This window comes from Ranitomeya variabilis, chromosome 5 (genome assembly GCF_051348905.1).
Source record: "Ranitomeya variabilis isolate aRanVar5 chromosome 5, aRanVar5.hap1, whole genome shotgun sequence".
NCBI lineage: Eukaryota > Metazoa > Chordata > Amphibia > Anura > Dendrobatidae > Ranitomeya > Ranitomeya variabilis.
In genome coordinates, this window is record NC_135236.1 from 296,459,475 (window position 1) to 296,481,337 (window position 21,863).

General features: G+C 41.6%; 1 protein-coding gene across 2 annotated transcripts in view; it reads right to left on the reverse strand.

Moving 5' to 3' along the window:
- Positions 1-13,066: 13,066 nt before the first annotated feature.
- MKLN1 (muskelin 1) overlaps positions 13,067-21,863 on the reverse strand; it is a 136,691-nt gene continuing 127,894 nt past the window's right edge. Inside the window, exons 17-18 of one of the 2 annotated variants that reach the window (XM_077264454.1) lie at positions 16,852-16,906; positions 13,067-13,663 (exon numbers count right to left, since the gene is read on the reverse strand). In XM_077264454.1, the coding sequence (XP_077120569.1) occupies positions 13,542-13,663; positions 16,852-16,906 (177 nt within the window). In that variant the 3' untranslated portion in view covers positions 13,067-13,541. The remainder of the gene's footprint in view (positions 13,664-16,851; positions 16,907-21,863) is intronic. The other variant, XM_077264455.1, reaches the window with a different exon arrangement.

A 21,863-nucleotide genomic window follows, 5' to 3' on the forward strand; every position in this document is an offset into this window, starting at 1 on the left:
TGAATGTTTTCTAATAGGAACAGGGGTCTGTTATACACTGGAAGTGACTGAACTGGAATGTTATACTAGTTTCCTCTAAATTTATATATTGAAAGCTATGAATATGTATAATAAAATTTTGTTCCACAAGGTTGTGTTGGGTTATTTTTAATCAGAAGGCAAAAGTAACAATTGTAAAAACATATTACCATATACAGTATACCACCTAGTACACACTTACTGTAACTTGTAGTATGCACCACTTTAGGGAATCTGGCACCAGATTTTTGCTATGCAAATCAAGAGCAACATGGTGCAGGTGCCGAGACGGATTCCAGCGGTGTGTCATTGGTGGCCTGCATGCTCTCGATTTGTTACGACTACTGTGTTCTCTGCTGCAAATGTAGCAGTGCTCAGATGACGAGCCCTGTATAACAACACCGCACTCACCACTGATTGGCAGCTCTCTGTGTACACTTTACATTGACAGAAAGCTGCTAATTAGCGGTGTGAGCATAGTTACACAGATCAGTTGACTAGGAGGCACCAGACACCTAGTCCTGTAGTGATGATTTCCTGCTGAAAAATCTGATTTTACTGGAACAGAAACACAGCCTGGTAAGTGACATATCACAGCGATCAGGATCTCATGAGTAGTGATCGATAGCCACAAGATGTGTCAGTAATACACGGCTAAGCTCCTGCTGCCTGTGCTGCGACAAGAGAGAGCTCCAATCCCAGCACCTTAACCCCCTCACATTCTGCGGTCAATAGTGACAGCGTCATGTGAGGAATTGAGCGGGAGATCATTCCCTGTGTCAGCCAATTGGAACCCTACAGCATGACCAAGTGTTTATGGATGGGCTGCTGCAGCAATGGAGGTCCAACAATGGCCTTTGCGTCTGTCAGATTCCTCAATCAGATCTTTCCAGAGGTGGGTAATAATAGACTGTCAGTCCCCTGTGTGCCTAATAACATTTTTTTATGCAATGTCCATTCACATAGCAAAAACACTCATCAGGAAAATTTTCATTTGTGCAGCGCAAAAATAGAACTCACACTGCTGAGAACTATGGCAGCCTATGCGTACTGAGCTTAGTCTGTGTAAACAGGCTATTAAACGATTGCCATTCAGTGAAGATTTACCTTCAGCTGTTAGTGTACCTGAAATGAAGACTAGAGGGTTTCAGCTATCCTACACTATTCCACCCTATGGGCTTGCTCACACTTGCGATGAAATCGGACGAGTGGAATCAGAGTTAAAAAAAACAAAAAAAAAAAAGACGAGTTGCACTGAGGCCAATGTTAAATTTTGATGCAGCTCACATCTACAATTATTTTCTCATGCCAATCCGGCATGTGAAAACATCACAGCATGCTGGGATTGCATCAGAGTGCAGTTTTAGTCCAGAAGATTCCGGCAATGGAGAAATTAATTTCTCCATCTCCTCTGCACCTGTGCTCTGATTCTCGCATGAGAAGCTCAGAGAACAGAGCAGTAACACTCGGCTCACACGCGCAGCAGAGCATAATTAGCATATCACATCCGATGCTGTCACTTTGGATGCCATATGCTAGTGACTGTGGTCTAAAATATAATCCCTTGAGTAGGAATAGTGTGCTATTTCCTCATGAAAGACATTTCACGGTGTTAGCCATGTGGTCTCCTAACCAATCTCCGGCTTTCAATACTAGGGGATGAGCGGACCCGTGGAACATCGGGTTCAGGTACCCGACGCAAACTTTATTTCTAAGTTAAGTTCAGGTACCAAGACCTGAATACAATTGAAAACAATTGGGAACCGAACTTTGGAGCCCAAAAATTCTTTCTCCTCCCAGACTTCCGGGAGAAGTTAGTGTTCGAAGTTTAGCACCGGACACCAAGCGTCCAATACGAACCCCAAACCTTTAGATAGGGTTCGCTCATCCCTGGGATACATTACGTCCAAGACAAAAGCAAATAGATGCTAAAGAGGATAGGCCACTATTCAAACCTCCATTTCTGTCCTGCACTGCACCATGATAGACTTTGAAAGTGGTGGTGTGGGATGAATGGAACACCTGTAGCTGAACTTGTGGTTTGTAGCCCAATGTCATTCAAAAGCTTTGATGGTTTGTCTAGACACAGTTTCACGCCTTACATGAGCCCAATGTCCAATTTCACTTACAGTACATAATGGCTCAGTACGCACCATTCTTCTAATCTGAATATTCGTCCATAAAGACGTTAGCCTTAGAGCATCTCTTGCGGTCATTCCTTTCATCATTGCTCTCCTAACCACTGGGACACGCAATGTTGACATCTCGGCCTACGCACGTAGCAATCTACCACAGTGATTAAGGAAGATCTCTCAGTTCAAAGATTCTGTCCCTCACATTGCAACAAGTTGATTACTGGTATGTTGATGAACAGAAGACAATCAGATTTTTAGTGTTTAATGTAGCTGTCAGATCCCTTCTGATCAGAAAGCGATGGCAAGATCTTGTGATGTGCCATCACTTACTATTATAGGAAATACTCTTCAGTTAGACACCATTCACATATCCATGATTAATAATCACCAAACTGATACAAAATGAATAGCACCTGTTGTATTTTGTGTTCCATTAGGAACCCATTAATAGACATAAGGTTGGTCCACAAATTGGGCCAGTCAGACAAATCTTGAATTTCTGAATGCATCTAGAGGATATAGTGGATACACGTGCTCTCTGGAAAAGAGGCAGAACATGGACATGTGAATGGGGCCTATTATGCTCATATTAACGACCAAAATTCAGAAGGGCGAATTTACATGCAGATTTGTTGAAGAAGTTTCTGAGATTAAAAATGTGCTCCATATATGCAAATGTAGCTGTTGCTGGAAAAAGTACATTTTATGCACACCCCACTTAGATCATGTCTGTTCAGACAAAGTTTGAGGAGTATTTTGGAGCAAGTCTGATCCAAAATATGGCTGATAGGGGCTAAAATAAAATGCTTGAAAGGCTCTTATGAACATGTATTTTTTTCAATAAAAATTAGTTTGTTCAGGCTTTTGATCATTTTTAATTAGCTTAAGGTTTTGGAAAACACCAAAGGCCCGATTCATTAAGACTGGCGTTTTGCAAGCAGGTTCTAATTACCATGACTAGCCACATCTTACCTCCCTTTAAGAGGCACATGACACAATGAATTGGGTATATAACTGGCATGCTACTCCTCCCGAAATATTTCAGTCAGGACTGGAGTACACCTCTTGCGTTATTTATGCCACCAAGGTTTAACTTGCCACTTTAGCGAAGCTGGTTTAAACATGACAAAGTAGCAAAATGTTTGTGCAACTTTTGAGATGTGCAAACATTTCAATGTTTTACACTAGACACCTTTAAAAACCAGGCTCCGAACAGTGTAAAAAAAAAAAAAAAAAAGTGACCTGTCAATTCTTCAGGCATTTTCTGCTATGAAGCAGCTCCATACTTTACAATAGGATTGGAAGGCTACCCAAAATGCCACAAAGAGGACTGAGCATCTTTTTAAAGTCTCACTCCAGCAGTCTTTATTGCAGCACTTGATTAGTGCTTCTAATGCAGTGTTTCCCAAACCCTGTCTTCACTGCCCCTAACAGATAATGTTTTCAGGATTTCCTTAGTCTTCTGCTGTTATCAGCACTGCACCGGTCAGCCTCCAGCAGTTTGTGACCTGCCGCTTCGCTCCAGTATGTGCTGGAGGTCATCTTTTAATGCAAATTAATGAGAGCCTTGTTCTGGCTCTCAGTTGCATTGAATTCTTGTGACCATTACCTCTGACTTCCAGTCAGAAGTTGCAGTGACAAGTTGGCAGGGCGAGAGTGGAGCGGCACTGGGAAGAGATGAAAATGGAGGGTGGTAAGTACACTGCTCAAAAAATAAAGGGAACACTAAAATCCCACATCCTAGATATCACTGAATGAAATATTCCAGTTGTAAATATTTATTCATTACATAGTAGAATGTGTTGAGAACAATAAAACCTAAAAATCATCAACGTAAATCACAACTTATATCCCACGGAGGTCTGGAGTTGGAATGATGCTCAAAATCAAAGTGGAAAATGAAGTTACAGGCTGATCCAACTTCAGTAGAAATGCCTCAAGACAAGGAAATGCTTAGTAGTGTTAGTGACCTCCCTACAACACCTGGGCATGCTCCTGATGAGGCGGCGGATGGTCTCCTGAGGGATTTCCTGCCAGACCTGGACTAAAGCATCCGCTAACTCCTGAACAGTCTGTGGTGCAACATAACATTGGTGAATGGTGCGAAACATGATGTCCCTGATGTGTTCAATCGGATTCAGGTCTAGGGAATGGGCGGGCCAGTCCATAGCTTCAATGCCTTCATCTTGCAGGAACTGCTGACACACTCCAGCCACATGAGGTCTGGCATTGTCCTGCATTAAGAGGAACCCAGGTGGAACTGCACCAGCATATGGTCTCACAAGGGATCTGAGGATCTCATCTCGGTACCTTATGGCAGTCAGGCTACCTCTGGCGAGCACATGGGAGGGCTGTGTGGCCCTCCAAAAAAAAGCCACCCCACACTATTACTGACCCACTGCCAAACCGGTTATGCTGAAGGATGTTGCAGGCAGGCAGATCGCTCTCCACAGCGTCTCCAGACTGTCACATGTGCTCAGTGTGAACCTGCTTTCACCTGTGAAGAGCACAGGGCGCAAGTGGCAAATTTGCCAATCCTGGTGTTCTGTGGCAAATGCCAAGCGTCCTGCACAATGTTGGGCTGTGAACACAACCCCCATCTGTGGACATCGGGCACTCAGACCATCCTCATGGAGTCGGTTTCTAACTGTTTGTGCAGACATGCACATTTGTGGCCTGCTGGAAGTCATTTTGCAGGGCTATGGCAGTGCCCCTCCTGTTCCTCCTTGCACAAAGGCTGAGGTAGCGATCCTGCTGCTGGGTTGTTGCCCTCCACCGGCCCCCTCTACATCTCCTGGTAGCACCTCCAGCCTCTGGACACTACACTGACAGACACAGCAAACCTCCTTGCCACAGCTCACATTGATGTGCCATCCTGGATGAGCTGCACTACCTGAGCCACTTGTGTGGCTTGTAGAGTCCGTCTCATGCTACGAGTGTGAAAGCACAACCAATATTCAAAAGTGACCAAAACATCAGCCAGAAAGCATTGGTACTGAGATGTGGTCTGTGGTCCCCACCTGCAGAACCACTCCTTTATTGAGTGTGTCTTAATAACTGCCAATAATTTCCATCTGTTGTCTATTCCATTTGTACAACAGCATGTGAAATTGATTGTCCACCTAGGGAGCAACACTGTTTAACAGTCTGATTTCACAGAAGTTTGATTTACTTGGAATTATATTGTTTAAGTGTTCCATTTATTTTTTTGAGCAGTGTATAATGTATACATTCGGCGCAGTTAGTAGAAGTACTCCAGAGCTGAAATAAAAACAAAAGAGCAGAGTGGTGCTTTAATAGTTGTACAACATATCTACCACCTCTGAATTTACCCTAGGAGTATTGTCACACCAAGAGAAAAAAATCCACAATAGAGGGGGGAAAAAAAACACCTCACATTAAGGGCTCCTTCTCACTTGCGAGAAATATGTCAGAGTCTCGCAGGTTAAAACCCTGCTCTGGCGCCGACACTCCAGAGCGGAGTGTGCGGCCGCATAGCAATACATGGAGCTGCATGCTCCACTCCCAAGTGCCGGCGCCAGAGCAGGGTTTTAACCTGCGTGACTCGGACATATTTCTCGCAAGTGAGAAGGAGCCCTAAGGGGTTTTTTTTTTTTAGGTTTTTATATATGAGGCATTTTTACATGGATGGTAAAAGGTGAAACACTGAAAAATCCAAAACACTGAAAGGCACTCAAACCATTAATTGTGTACTTGGACACCTGAATGAGGCCTAAGCATACTGAGGGTGTAAGAACATGCTGTAGAACAATCTGAAACAATTCCAATCAGATTAATCAAAAGTTCATTTGCAAAGAACACAGATTTAGAAGTGGCAGATTTTGTTTAAAAAAATCTACTACTTTCCTATCATTTAAGTTACCGTATATACTCGAGTATAAGCCGAGATTTTCAGCCCAAATTTTTGGGCTGAAAGTGCCCCTCTCGGCTTATACTCGAGCCATGTATGGCGGCGGGGTCGGCAGGTGAGGGGGAGAGAGGAATGTCGCATACTCACCTGCTCCTGGGGCTCCTAACGCTGTCCCAGCCTGTCCCATGGTCTCCCTCGCTGCAGCTCTTCCTCTATTCAGCGGTCACTTGGTACCGCTCATTAAAGTAATGAATATGGACTCCACTCCCATAGGGGCAGAGCCGCATATTCATTACTGTAATGAGCGGTACCAGTGACCGCTCATTACAGGAAGAAGCTGCGGTACCATGGGACAGGCAGGGACAGCGTCAGGAGCGCCGGGACCAGGTATTTCATAGTCACCTGTCCGCGTTCCATTCACCGGGCGCCGCTCCGTCTTCCAGTCCTCTGCTGTGACTGTGCAGGTCAGAGGGTGCGATGACGTATTAGTGTGCGCGCCGCCCTCTGCCTGAACAGTCAGTGCGAAGAGACGGCACGCTGAGGAGCAGCGGGCAGCGACGAGAGGTATGTGATTTTTTTTTTATTGCAGCTGCAGCAGCATTACATGTGGCACAATGCTGTATGGAGCGTCTATGGGGCCATAATGAACTGCATGGAGCATTATATGGGGCATCTATGGGGCCATAACTGCATGGAGCATTATATGGGGCATTATATGGAGCATCTATGGGGCCATAACTGCATGGAGCATTATATGGGGCATCTATGGGGCCATAACTGTATGGAGCATTATATGGGGCCATAACTGCATGGAGCATTATATGGGGCATCTATGGGGCCATAACTGTATGGAGCATTATATGGGGCATTATATGGAGCATCTATGGGGCCATAACTGTATGGAGCATCTATGGGGCATCTATGGGGCCATAACTGTATGGAGCATTATATGGGGCCATAACTGCATGGAACATTATATGGGGCATTATATGGAGCATCTATGGGGCCATAACTGCATGGAGCATTATATGGGGCATCTATGGGGCCATAACTGAATGGAGCATTATATGGAGCATCTATGGGGCCATAACTGCATGGAGCATTATATGGGGCATCTATGGGGCCATAACTGCATGGAGCATTATATGGGGCATCTATGAGGCCATAAAGAACTGCATGGAGCATTATATGGGGCTCCGGATTCAATATGGATATTCAAAAACATTTAACCTACTGATGTCTCAATTAATTTTACTTTTATTGGTATCTATTTCTATTTTTAACATATACCGGTAGCTGCTGCATTTTCCACCCTAGGCTTATACTCGAGTCAGTAAGTTCTCCCAGTTTTTTGTTGCAAAATTAGGGGGGGGGGGAATTGGCTTATACTCGAGTATATACGGTAATTGAATTAGCAAAAAGGCAATTCACGGAGGTAGTGATGTTGGTAGATGGGCACATTGCTGCCACAGTGATATAAACATAGAACAATGGGGTCTACTGGAGAAAGGGCCCTAGAGTAAAAGGAAACATAACAGGATTAGATTCTACCATTTAATTAGAATATTACCACCCTCCAATGACGTTTTTCTAAGAAAACATCTTGAACACTAAATGAATTGCCGAAACAGAGGCCTATATACCACACGACCCAATACATCATATGCTTTTACATTCTACATCATTCATGATCACTGAATAGTATTTTCAATATATAGTCAAGAAGCATAAATTTGGACAATCATGAACAGTAAGAGGAATTAATTTTTATATATTAACAAATACACTGGAGAAAATCTGAAAATTATGTACATTGTTTATTTTGCACACAGGTTTGGTACAAGCTGGAAGGAAATATGATGATTTTATAAATTTATTCAGGGTACAATACTAAGCAGTTCAACAAAGTGGTGAAAAAACACAAAAGTCATACACTGTAAATGTAAAATCAGAATTCATAGAAGATGAAAAAGCATGACTTACATAATGACAACCAGCACCAGTCCATCCTACAACTGGACCGGGGACTTCAAACAGGTGGAGCAGCATTTAATAACATCAAGTAATCTATCCTTCCATAAAGTGTCCTGTCCTCACAGCCAGTATTAGGAATAATGAACATGATTTATATCATTTGTAGAAAGCATCTTTAATAACTGGAAAATGTGGCACCAATTGAGGTTGAAGGTTTATAGTCAATCAGAATAGATTCATCATGCACAGACCATCTCACACGTCACGGTGTGTAATAGGATAATGCACTTCTACATACAATTGTTTCCATATAGCACTTAAGGAGGACCTGTCAAGGTCAAATGAGGCCAGTTTTTGCTCTTATTTTATTCCTGCTGTATCAAATTGGACTTTGTTTTTTAAGTTCTGCAAAAACCTGGCCTTATTTGACCTGCTGACAAGTCCTCATTGAAAGGCTGTGCTCATTGTGAGCACCGTATTACAGCTTATAAGTTACCTATATAAACATTATAAATATGGATCAGTGCAGTATAGTCTCTTCTCCAGTACAGTTTTCACATTTCTGCTGGTAATCCACCAATACTGATCTTTGTACACATGCGCAATACGCTCATTCCCATCTGGGAGATCTCTTGTAAGATCACACACATTGTGTGCGCTCTGGGAGATTTGTTGTGGCCCGAATATTGCTAAACCAAGGCAGTGATTTGAGAGAAATGATAGATATTTGGAGAGACGCACACTTCCATTATAGTTTATATATATTTATATAGGTAAGTATGTCAGTGCTGCATTACCCCCCACCCCCCCATCCTACATATGCTGGGATCTATCTGTGTCCAAAGCAGAGAATAATACCAAAATAAATGGCAGATTACATCTTAATGTGCTTTTTATTAATGCAATGCAGGGCATTTGTGATTTTTTTTTTAAATTAAACAGTCATAAGACATTTTGGGCCATTAAAGTGGAGCAAACTCAGAAAGACTTCCTTTCCACCAGCTGTTATAGTTTATACTCGGCTATAAAATATAAAACAGTGTAGTGTCACCATCTACGCGCGTTTTTCTACATCCAAGTCCAAAAATGGTTAACCAAGATTTTTCTTTACAGCACTGGTATTACATATCTACTCTGCAGTCATGAGGTCTGAATACTTTCTGGAAGTTTATGTGGGACTTTCATATGTAATCCTGCAGGCTTCAACTATGTTCCCATGTAGATTTTGGAGCAGGAAAAAAAAAACTACTTAAAAACCACCCAAAGTTAAAGGGAATCTGTCACCTTTTTTTCGATATGAGATAAAAATATCGTGAAATTTAGCGTGAGCTCTTCATTACCGCAGTAGCTTTCATATCCCCACCTTTGCTGAGAAAATACCTTTGTAATCTCTCCGGCGTCCTATGTAAATTACCCCTGTCCGATGGGCGGGGCCTATTCGCCGTCTCTCCCCACCTCCTGCCTTGCTCTACGCATTTATTTTTCTTCTTTACTGCGTTGGCGTTATTTTCCTGCGCATTGATATGTCCTCTCGCGCGTGCGCAGTATGTTTTGCCCAACAGTGGGCAAAGCATAAAACTCATTATTGCACATGCGCTGGCATTTTCCATGACGTTCTGTGCCCTGGAAGTCTTTCCATGCAAAGTCCAGGAACACAAGATTTCCACAGCAATACTTCCGGGGCACAGAGCATAGTGTAAAAAGCCGGCGCATGCGCAATAATGATTTTATGCTTTGCCCGCAGTTGGTCACTTATACTGCGCAGGCGCTAGAGGTCAATTCAATGCGCACGTACAGAAACTGTACGGGATCCGTGTTATTCACAGATCTTATTACGTCCAGCACGCCGAGAAGCGGGGGAGAGACAGCGAATAGGCCCCGGCCATCATACCGGGTAATTTACACAGGATGCCGGAGAGATTACAAAGGTATTTTCTCAGCAAAGGTGGGGAATCAGGGGATATGAAAGGTACTGCGGTAATGCAGAGCTCACGCTAAAATGAACAATATTTTTATCTCATTGAAAAAAATAGGGGTGACAGACTCCCTTTAATAGGCTTTTTATTGATTTCAATGGGAAATCCAAATTGCTGTTCATAGAGCATGGTTTTAAAAACCAAAACTGCATTGAAAAAACAAAAAATAGTATCTTTGATGCCGATTTTCAGAATCTGCACCAAGCTTGACACTGAAGTTAACCACTGCAAAAAAAAATAAATGGATTTTTTATGTGGATTTCACTTAAGAAACAAAGTCAGATTTTTCCACTTCAACATACTTCATGTGAATATACCCACGGAAAGTCAGAATAGAACACAATTCTGCTACATCTTTTCACATACAAATGGATCCATAATGGTTCTAATTGGCCGATATGGAGGCCTGCTGCAGACAGGTTTAATCTGAAGATACCTAGATGGTCTTTTAGATTTTTTTATTAAACAATAGAAATTGTATAAAATTAATCGTTTCCCAGAACAATATGAAGATGGTGTCAAATTTGCCAAGTTTTGTACCTTTATTGTGGATAAAAATCCTTCTATATCTATAGTACACCACCAGCCTAATACAGTATAGTGAAACACAGAGGACAACGGGAACAGCAGCACCTTGGCTTTAAGAATTTACAATTTATCAAAAAACAAGCCTGCATGTGTTATTTATTCCAAAAGTCATTCAGTCATAGTTAATGTATGGAAATATTTACATTGTATTCCATCTGGATAATTACATTGGTGCTCATCACAATACGCCAAGCTAAATCATGACCTGCATACAAGGTGACAATGAAAAATAGAAAGAAAAAAAATGGCCCACTGCTGCCAAGGAGCAGAATTATTTTGGACATCTAAGGCCTTATTCATATGGATCATTTTGTCCATAATGTAAGTCCACATTTATGTTCTGTTATGTATGTTCTTTAAAATTTAGCCATAGACAGCACTTTCCTCAAAGTAGATTTATATATGTACCTATTCTACACATGGTAAGGCAGTTATTACACAGCCATTTAAAGCGCATAATACACTGCTATATATATATATCTATCTGTCTCAAGAACAATGACTGGAGTCAAACCACTGCAAAATAGATCTCAATGTATTAAAATGACCCCTACAAAGTGGCCTTTGTACTATTGGGCGCATTGACAAGTCTGTGTTTTTATATTCATCACATGGACCTATAATGTGTCTGACACACACCCCTTAGTCTTCTCTAGTTTGCGGATCAGACTCGGCCACTAAATTGTATGGGGATCTGTAAAAAAAATAAGACATCCTTCCTACTTCAGTTTCCCATCAGAGTTTGATCCATTTTTGACTCATTGCTTTATTAGAGTCAATGGATAAAAAAAAAAAAAAAAAAAAAGTTTAGTCTACCTGCTTCAGTAAAAAAAACAAACAAAAAAAAAAATAAAAAAGAGCCACACTGTTGGGAAAAAACAAAACAAAACGAGAAAGGGATGTTTTCAGAAGAAAACAAAGCTTTCCAACTGGCACCTCACTGATTCCCATAGACTATTAGTCTAGTCTGGTTTGCAAAGTAAGATCAGAGTAGGACCTGTTTGGAGTCTCACGGAGCCGCAATTTTAATGGATGTGTGAATACATCCATTTTATTTTAAGGTAAAGTGCTGTCCGTTATTCTCAACCTTTCTTCAGGAGAACATTAACTACTCGATTTGTATGGCATAAAACATTTTTTAGCAAAACTTAGGCTGCATTTACACATCCATGTTTGACAGATGAAGCAGCTGAAGCCAACATCTCAACTCGCGTGTGTTCTGTTTTGCATTTTTGTTTTTCTATCATCTGTTTTGTTTTGCCTTTTTTAAAGGAAAAAAATGCTTCATTTTTTTTTAAATTGATACATTGCAATGGACCAGTTAATGGATGAACAAGGGGGGCGGGTTAGGCCCGACAACCAAGACTTGTCTAATTCATCTTGAGCTCTGGCATTCCTTACGCCAGAAAACTCACTCCACTCAGGTCTGGAGTAAGGCTTCTGGAGTGGTGCATGGAAATGCACAGCACTTATCACCGCCCCTGATTCAACGAAAGGCGTGCACCTCTTGATGAGAGGTGCGTGTTTGAGCCAGATGTTCCGGATAAAGATCGGCAAGAAAATCACTGGTCTTGGTGACTCTCAGCCACAGATCTTAAAAGAAAATACAAAAAAACACTGTGGCCCTGATTCATTAATACTTTTTCATGTTCGTCTTAATGAAGGAAACGCTGGAGTAAGATGCACAAACTTTACTAAGAGGCATGCGCCCATCTTTGACCCATCTTTCAACGGCTGTACACCACCACCAGAAATGTGGCTTGCATACAATTCCGTTGTTTGCCCCACTTGTATGTGTAAAATATGATGAATAGGCTGGGTGTGCTTGGCCACACCTTATCAAGCTCCATCCAGCTTTCAAAAAGTCAACTGCAATTGGCATAAAAAAAAAAAAAAGAAAAGATAAATCGCGACACTTTGGCACAACGTTGCACAAACTCTGGCTTTATGAATTGGGTGTATGGGTCAGTGTGATAGATTTAAAAAATGGACAGCAGGCTAAGTAGTAAAGCAAATCAGCCGGTCACAGTGATCTAGCATCCTGAAGTTGTGCAAGGTTCTAGCATTTCTGCATGGTGTACTCGAAAATGCCTTGATGAATTGTGCCTTTCCCGTGCAATTACAGAAACCCAACTCACACCAGTCCAGCATGACACACCCAAAGCCTAAAATCCTTAACACATCACCTTTGTCATTGGAGCATTCAGATCTAATACTTTTCATGCACTTAGAGTTTAGTGAATTTGGGGTAAATGGTGCAGACTACAAGCCATGGGATACTGCCAATTACAACAGCTTGCCCTTCCATTTTTTGCTCCAAGTCAAGTACCGGAAGGTTATGTGCTCAATATACATAGATTATGAATAAATAAGCACAATGTTCTGCAACTCAAAATATTACCATTGTTAAATTTGGCTTAGAACACAAGTCTCTTACAAACTACAATTTTATATTCAAAGTAAAGGTTGAAAACCTTAAAATAAAAAAAAGAAGTAGTATATTTCTATTCACATTCTTTATACAGAAAATACAGTAGCTGTACAGGAGGTCGTCCTTCTTGTAATCCTATTTTGCGCTTATGCTCAATTTCCATATGTTACTGTAACATACACCAAAGCCCCCTTATTTACCTTAGTAAATGCAGGAAAAATTATAGCACAGGGGGCTATCCTCCTATTGTTAACAAAAATAACAAAGGCTAATATTTCACCCCTAAATAGAGGAAAACTTAGGGAGACAAAAACCTAGTAATTAAATAAGGGGAGAAAAATTAGGAGACTACCTTATATTTAGGCATCTCAAAAAGTGGGGAGAAATCAAACTATTGCTGCAAATTAAGCCTTAAGCAGCGACAAGACCCTAACTCTATAGAAACCAGCGTTTTCTATTACATAATGTGCACATGTTGCTTTTCAACTTCAGTTCCAATTATACATATAACAATTAACAGTATTTGTCCATCTCCTTTTCACCATTCTTCACAGTATAATCAGATCAACCAAATTGCCTTTAGGCGGCGTCATACTGTCCGGGAAGAAGTTGACAAGCGTATCAAAGAGTTGCGTCCTCTGAGCGTATGTGTGATCCACATCTGAGAAGCCTGTGTATTAAAAAAGGCAAGTTTTCAGAACACTCCGAGAAAAAAAGCAGGTAAGACAGCTACATAAGCGGTGGGGTTCATATCTGTCACTCCATTTTGCCCAATTACAACAATATAGTAGCAATACAGTATATAGAAAAAGTGATCAATAATCAGAGGATTGAAAAAAAAAAAAAAAAAAAAGAGGAAAATAAAACAAAAACAAAAGAAAACAAGTAATCATTTTGTATCGCCTTGTCCATAAGAGTATGAGCTATCTAAATAGAAAACTAATTGACCTGCATAATAAACAATGTAAAGAAAAAAAAATAAATCTGAAATTTGTTACTTTTTCTGGTTGCCACACCGATCTTAAAGATGCAAGAAAAGCTGCCAAAATCTCTTATATATACCAAAATAGTATGAACAAAATCATCAAACAGACGCTAAAACAAGTCCTCTCCAAGCAACAACAAAAAAATAAACCTGTGGGGTCTCCGAGAGCAAATGATCTTTTCTGAGATATATATATATATATTTTTTTTAGACGTTTTGGCAGTAATTGTGGCAACTTGAAAATCATGTTCCTAAGTCCTTATATGAACAAGATGAAACAATCCAAAATCAATTGGGCATTATTTTTTACTTCACCATTTCTCCACACAGCATTGAGTCAATCAAAGTTACAACTTGACATAAAAAAATATTTATATTATTTATAGCTACGTAAATTATGAATACAGGAAGAAGGTGATGGAAAAAAATGTAAGTGGGTCATTCCATGTCAAGTGAACCAATGATTTTTACCACTATATTTTTAATTCTTTTGAGATTTTGTTATTTGGTAATAGTGTGTCAGAGAATGCAAAATGCGAAGAAAAAAAAATTCTAGATTTTTTTTTTTTTTTTTTTAATTGATTTTCAAAGTTCGGAAAAAGTGCGAATTTCGGTGTTGCCTGCCTTTACATTTCTCCCCATAACTCAGGCTAGAAAAGAGATAGAGAAACAAAATAAACACCATTCTACTCAGAACAGTACAGGCTTTCACCAGATATGTCACAAGAGTATCTTTGATAATAATTTATTTATGTGATCACAGGCGCAAAACTTTAAAACGCATTTCCGAAAAAAAACGTTTAATTTAAAAATTTCAAAAACTGCACATGTGCCTGCTATGCTCCTATTCACATCTGTACCAAAATACAAGCTGGGATCATGATGGGATCATATTTTAAAAAATAAAACTATTACAGTGTCAGTTCAAAAATCTTGATTTCAGATCTGTTCAGCCTGTGGTGTAAAAGTGTGGGGTCTAGATTTACCAAATAATCCATGATTGTTAGATATTCCTGTATTATTTTATTATGTTACCACATAGAAGCAGGAGAGGACAGAGGAGAAGCTTTGTTAGGGCTGAGGATGACCAGGGGTAGACGGTGACTGCAGAGCAGATGACAGGCCGGCAGCTTGGGTCTCCAGAGGCCGTATTCACACCAAATCTTATCACCCAGGCAACTCCTCAAATGGAGGGAGAAAAATATTCTTAACATCCAGTTCATGTATTGTACAAACCAGGACTACGAAGAGGAGGAGAGTTTGTTATATTGGTTACAGGAAGCAGAACCCATCACAGGGACTCGGCAATACCGGACTGTCATCCCATGTAGTGGAAATAAAGACAGTGATGTCCATGAGGTGGTAGAAGGCGGCACAAGATCGGCAATGGATGACAACTGGCTATGTGACCTGTGAATATGATCAGCGCTGATGGCTACTGGACTCTCCAAAGATTGTGAAAATGAAGACGTAGAAGTGACTTTTCTGCACCTTCTGGTCCAGCGCCGTCCTATGTGTATCCAAGAAAATCAGACATTGTAAAAGTGAACAAAAATCAGATATAACTCAGGTGGAGCCGAGCACCATGACAGCCGCACATACTCTGACACAGAAGGAAAAGGCCATTACTAGTGAGCGCTTATGGGCAAGATCACATTTCACCCACTAGAATGATTAATTGATGATAACAGGCCAGTGTAAAAACCTACTATTGTTTGATTAGTTCATATTTTATAGAACGAGGATTTAACTACTAGACTATTCTTCTTAAACACTTCATAAATGACAGGTTTAGTGATATAGTAGAAAAAAAATTGTTCCATGTATAAATAGGTAGTAGAAATATTGGTTCTTTTAATCTTGTTTTTAACATAATTAGGACGAGACTGTATTTAGATAATCACACTTGAGGATATCATCACCTTTTTTATTTTGGCTTGTTCAATGAATTCAGGTTGAAAATGCTGAGCAAGTTGTGTTATGATGATTAAGATGTATTTATTCTGGCACTTCGGTATTTGTTTTTTGTGTTTCTTTATTGTTACATATAAATGTTGAATGCAGTAAGTTGTAATTTGAAAAGAAAAAAGGAAGAAACTCACACAAACATAAAGTCAGATGATTCAAGGCTTAAAAAAAAAAAATACAAATGTGATAGATCCCAAGTTGAATCCCTGTACAAATATAAACATGGACACGAGTAACACACATGCATGTTTTCACAATTTTAAAACATACGTTTTTTTCAGAATTGCGCATCAAAATTTCTAATTTGATTTCTCCAAAACAAAATATAAAGAAACATAGTCTTGTGACATATCAAATGAAAGCCGGTACCGTTCTGAGAAAAATGATGCCTCTCCTACCTCTATATCTTAATTCTAGCCCGAGATATGATAAAAAATGTAAAGCCATACCAGGCCAAAATCCGCGCTTTTTCACAACTTTAAAAATCTGTAAAAAATTAACTGATGAAGAAAAAAATTTTAAACTTTTAATTTGTAATTAACTAAAGTTGTACTTCATAAAAACAAAAAATAAAAAAAATCTAAAGACGTAAGGTAAAAAAAATATTCATATTTGGATCACTTGATATGGAATGACCCAAGTGCTAAAAATAAAATTAGTTGCAGAGGAAAGGTGTTAAAGGAAAGATCAGCTTTACATTTACTAAAGTAGAAGGTTATTTTTTAATCCTATCATTAATTCCCCCATATATATTTTATTACAGATTTTTATTGTAAATTAATAATGAATCAAAGATGGTCAATTACTATATTGCCATAATACTGCATCATTGATAGTGTTTAATTACATGATTATACAGCCATTGATAAAATACTGTAAAACATTTTTACAATAATGTAACTTACCCAACGGGGTGAAATCTTTGTTAGATTTAAAAAGTGCAGATGGAAGCAGCTGAAACTGAACAAAAAAAAAAATTCTGTTAGCTTTAGAATAGTAGGAGATGGACTACTGCACAAAGATAAGCAGGGCTGCGGATGAAAGCCTTCTTCCTTCAGCCCCGCCTACGTCTGCATGTGTTCTGCGTACCCCATCTTTTACATTGGGTACGCAGGCCATGTGGATACCTCCGTACGCGTCTTGACGCTGCATTGACCTGCAGTATCTAACACTGGCTAGAGAGTATATAGCAGCCACGCGGTATATAACGCAGCCCACGTAGTATATAACACAGCCCATGTAGTATACAGCAGTGTGGGCACCATATCCCTGTTTAAAAAAATTATTAAAATAAAAAATAGTTACATACTTACCCTCCGGGATCCATCGAAGCTCTGGAGATGCGCGCGCGGCTGCAGCCATCTTCCGTTCCCAGAATGCATTGCGAAATTACCCACATGACTTAGCGGTCTCGCGAGACCGCCAAGTCTTCTGGGTAATTTTGCAATGCATCTCTGGGAACGGAAGATGGCGGGAGCCGCGCGCGCCTCGGCACACTACGGAGGGTGAGAATAGCAGGTTTGTTTTTTTTAAATTATTTTTTAACATTACATGTTTTTACTATTGATGTTGCATAGGCAGCATCAATAGTAAAAAGTTGGGGACACACAGGGTTAATAGCAGCAATAACGGAGTGCGTTACCCGCGGCATAACGCGTTCCGTTACCGCTGGCATTAACCCTGTGTTAGCGGTGACCGGATGGGAGTATGCGGGCGCCGGGCACTGACTGCAGGGGAGTTGGGAGGGACTAATCGGACTGTGCCCGTCGCTGATTAGTTGCGGCAGCCATGACAGGCAGCTGGCGAGACCAATCAGCGACGCGGGATTTCCGTTACGGAAGTTGAGGACAGAAAGACGAAAGTATCCCTTAGACAATGATACCTCGATATCTATCTATCTATATCTATCTATATCTATCTATATCCATCTATATCCATCTATATCCATCTATATCCATCTATATCCATCTATATCCATCTATATCCATCTATATCCATCTATATCCATCTATATCCATCTATATCTATCTTAGCTGAAGAGCCCGGCGTTGCCCAGGCATAGTAACTAACTGTTAGTTAAAGCACCTCACTTCTCTCATTTTCCCATCACGCCTCTCATTTTCCCCCTCACATCTCATTTTCCCCCAGACCTCATTTTCCCCCTCACACCTCATTTTCTCCCCTCACTTCTCTCATTTCCCCCCCGCCCCCCCAACACCTGACATTTTGACCTCACACCTGTCTTTTTCCAATCACTCCACTATTTTCCCCTCACTCCTCTCCTTTTGCACTCACACCTCTTCATTTTCACCTCAGTACATACCTGTATGTCATCTCCTCCTGTATAGAGTATATACCTGTAAGTCATCTCCTCCTGTATATAGTATATACGCCTGTCACCTCCTGTATATAGTATATACCTGAATGTCATCTATCCTGTATATAGTATATACCTGAATGTCATCTATCCTGTATATAGTATATACCTGTATGTCATCTCCTGTATATAGTATATACCTGTATGTCATCTCCTCCTGTATATAATATATAGCTGTATGTCATCTCCTCCTGTATATAGTATACCTGTATGTCATCTCCCCTGTATATAGTATATACCTGTATGTCATCTCCTCCTGTATATAATATATAGCTGTATGTCATCTCCTCCTGTATATAGTATACCTGTATGTCATCTCCTGTATATAGTATATACCTGTATGTCATCTCCTCCTGTATATAATATATAGCTGTATGTCATCTCCCCTGTATATAGTATACCTGTATGTCATCTCCCCTGTATATAGTATATACCTGTATGTCATCTCCTCCTGTATATAATATATAGCTGTATGTCATCTCCTCCTGTATATAGTATATACATGCATGTCATCTCCCCTGTATATAGTATATACCTATATGTCATCTCCTCCTGTATATAATATATAGCTGTATATCATCTCCCCTGTATACAGTATATACCTGTATGCCATCTCCTCCTGGCTGTCAATTTGCCTCCAACACTTTTCCTTTCACTTTTTCCCCCATTATGTAGATAGGGGCAAAATTGTTTGGTGAATTGGAACGCGCAGGGTTAAAATTTTGCCTCACAACATAGCCTATGACGCTCTCGGGGTCTAGACGTGTGACTGTGCAAAATTTTGTGGATGTAGCTGCGACGGTGCAGATGCCAATCCCGGATATATACACACACACACACACACACACACACACACACACACACACACACACACACACACACACACACACATACATACATAGTGGCCCGATTCTAACGCATGGGGTATTCTAGAATATGTATGCGTAGTGTATAGCGCAGCCCACGCAGTACATTGCGCAGCTTACGCAGTACATTGCGCAGCCCACGCAGTACATTGCGCAGCCCACGCAGTACATTGCGCAGCCCACGCAGTACATTGCGCAGCCCACGCAGTACATTGCGCAGCCCACGCAGTACATTGCGCAGCCCACGCAGTACATTGCGCAGCCCACGCAGTACATTGCGCAGCCCACGCAGTACATTGCGCAGCCCACGCAGTACATTGCGCAGCCCACGCAGTACATTGCGCAGCCCACGCAGTACATTGCGCAGCCCACGCAGTACATTGCGCAGCCCACGCAGTACATTGCGCAGCCCACGCAGTACATTGCGCAGCCCACGCAGTACATTGCGCAGCCCACGCAGTACATTGCGCAGCCCACGCAGTACATTGCGCAGCCCACGCAGTACATTGCGCAGCCCACGCAGTACATTGCGCAGCCCACGCAGTACATTGCGCAGCCCACGCAGTACATTGCGCAGCCCACGCAGTACATTGCGCAGCCCACGCAGTACATTGCGCAGCCCACGCAGTACATTGCGCAGCCCACGCAGTACATTGCGCAGCCCACGTTGTATATTGCGCAGCCCACTTAGTATATAGCACAGCCACGTAGTATATTGCCCAGCCCACGTAGTATATAGCAATGTGGGCATCATATCCCTGTTAAAAAAAAAAAAAAAAAAAAAGAAATAAAATAAAAAATAGTTATATACTCACCTTCCGGAGCCCCCGGATCCAAGCGAAGCGGTTACTGACGCTGCTCGTGCGTTCCGTTCTCAAGAGTGCATTGCGGTCTCGCGAGACTGCTACGTCATCATCTCGCGAGATCGCAGCATGGACCGGTTCTTGGAGCGTCGCGAGTGAGAAAGGCCTGTTGTCGATTCGGGGGCTGACGGACGGTGAGTATAACGATTTTTTTTTTTTATTATTATTATTATTATTATTAACATTAGATCGTTTTACTATTCATGCTGCATAGGCAGCATGAATAGTAAAAAGTTGGTCACACAGGGTTAATAGCAGCGGTAACGGAGTGCATTACACCGCGGCATAACGCGGTCCGTTACCGCTGCCATTAACCCTGTGAGGGCAGACTGGAGGGGAGTATGGAGCGGGCACTGACTGCGGGGAGGAAGGAGCGGCCATTTTTCCTCCGGACTGTGCCCGTCGCTGATTGGTCGTGGCTGTTTTGCCACAACCAATCAGCGACTTGGGTTCCATGACAGACAGAGGCCGCGACCAATGAATATCCGTGACAGAAAGAAAGACAGACAGTAGGACAGAAAGAAAGACTGAAGTGACCCTTAGACAATTATATATATATAGCATTGTGATTACTCGCTAATCCAGCCCCCTGCACAGTAGATCCACCCCCAACCACATCACCACACAATCCCACACACAATCCCGCCCCCCCCTCACATCACCACACATAATCCCGCCCCCCCACATCACCACACATAATCCCGCCCCCCCACATCACCACACATAATCCCGCCCCCCCACATCACCACACAATCCCGCCCATCACCACACATAATCCCGCCCCCCCGATCACCACACATAATCCCGCCCCCCCACATCACCACACATAATCCCGCCCCCCCACATCACCACAATTATTGTTATTAACTTCCTTTTAATTTAATTTACCACCTGCGTAAGCGCTATTGAATGTTTTCATTATTTACTTTAGTTTAATCACCAGCAGCGTTAATTAGATAGCAATGAGCGTGCATAGAGATAGAGATTGATAGAGATAGATAGATATCTCTATACTATATAATTGTCTAAGGGATACTTCTGTCTTTCTGTCGGCAACGTCAGTCACGGAAATCCCGCGTCGCTGATTGGTCTCGCCAGCTGCCTGTTCTGGCTGCTGCGACCAATCAGCGACGGGCACACGAGAATTAGTCCCTCCCTACTCCCATCCAGTCAGTGCCCGACGCCTGCTCCATACTCCACTCCGCGCTGACAAAGGGTTAATGACAGCGTTAACGGACCGCGTTATGCCGCGGTTAATGCTGTTATGATCCGGTGACCTTGGAGCCGCATGAAAACTTTCTCTGGAGTCGGTGGAACCTGTACTGACCGCAAATCCTGAACTAACACCGCAACTAGAAGTAGCCGTGGGGTGTGCCTAACAAACCCTAGACACCTCGACACAGCCGGAGGACTAAATACCCCTATAGATGGAAATAGGAATGCTATCTTGCCTCAGAGCAGACCCCCAAAGGATAGGCAGCCCCCCACGAATAATGACTGTGAGTAGGAGAAGAATAGACACACGCAGGTAGAAAACAGGATTTAGCAAAAGAGGCCACTCTAGCTAAATAGGAAAGGATAGGACAGATTACTAGGCGGTCAGTATTAAAACCCTTCCAAAAATATCCACAACAGATAATACAAAAAGTTCCACAATCTAACTAAAGACATGGAATGTATATCTGCCACTCCAGAGAATCCAGCAAGACTGAGAAAATACTGACACAATCTAAGCTGGACAAGAAAACACAAAGAATAGCACTGAATTGTGAAGCACACAGCATGTGTGCCACAGGAAAAAAAAAACCAGA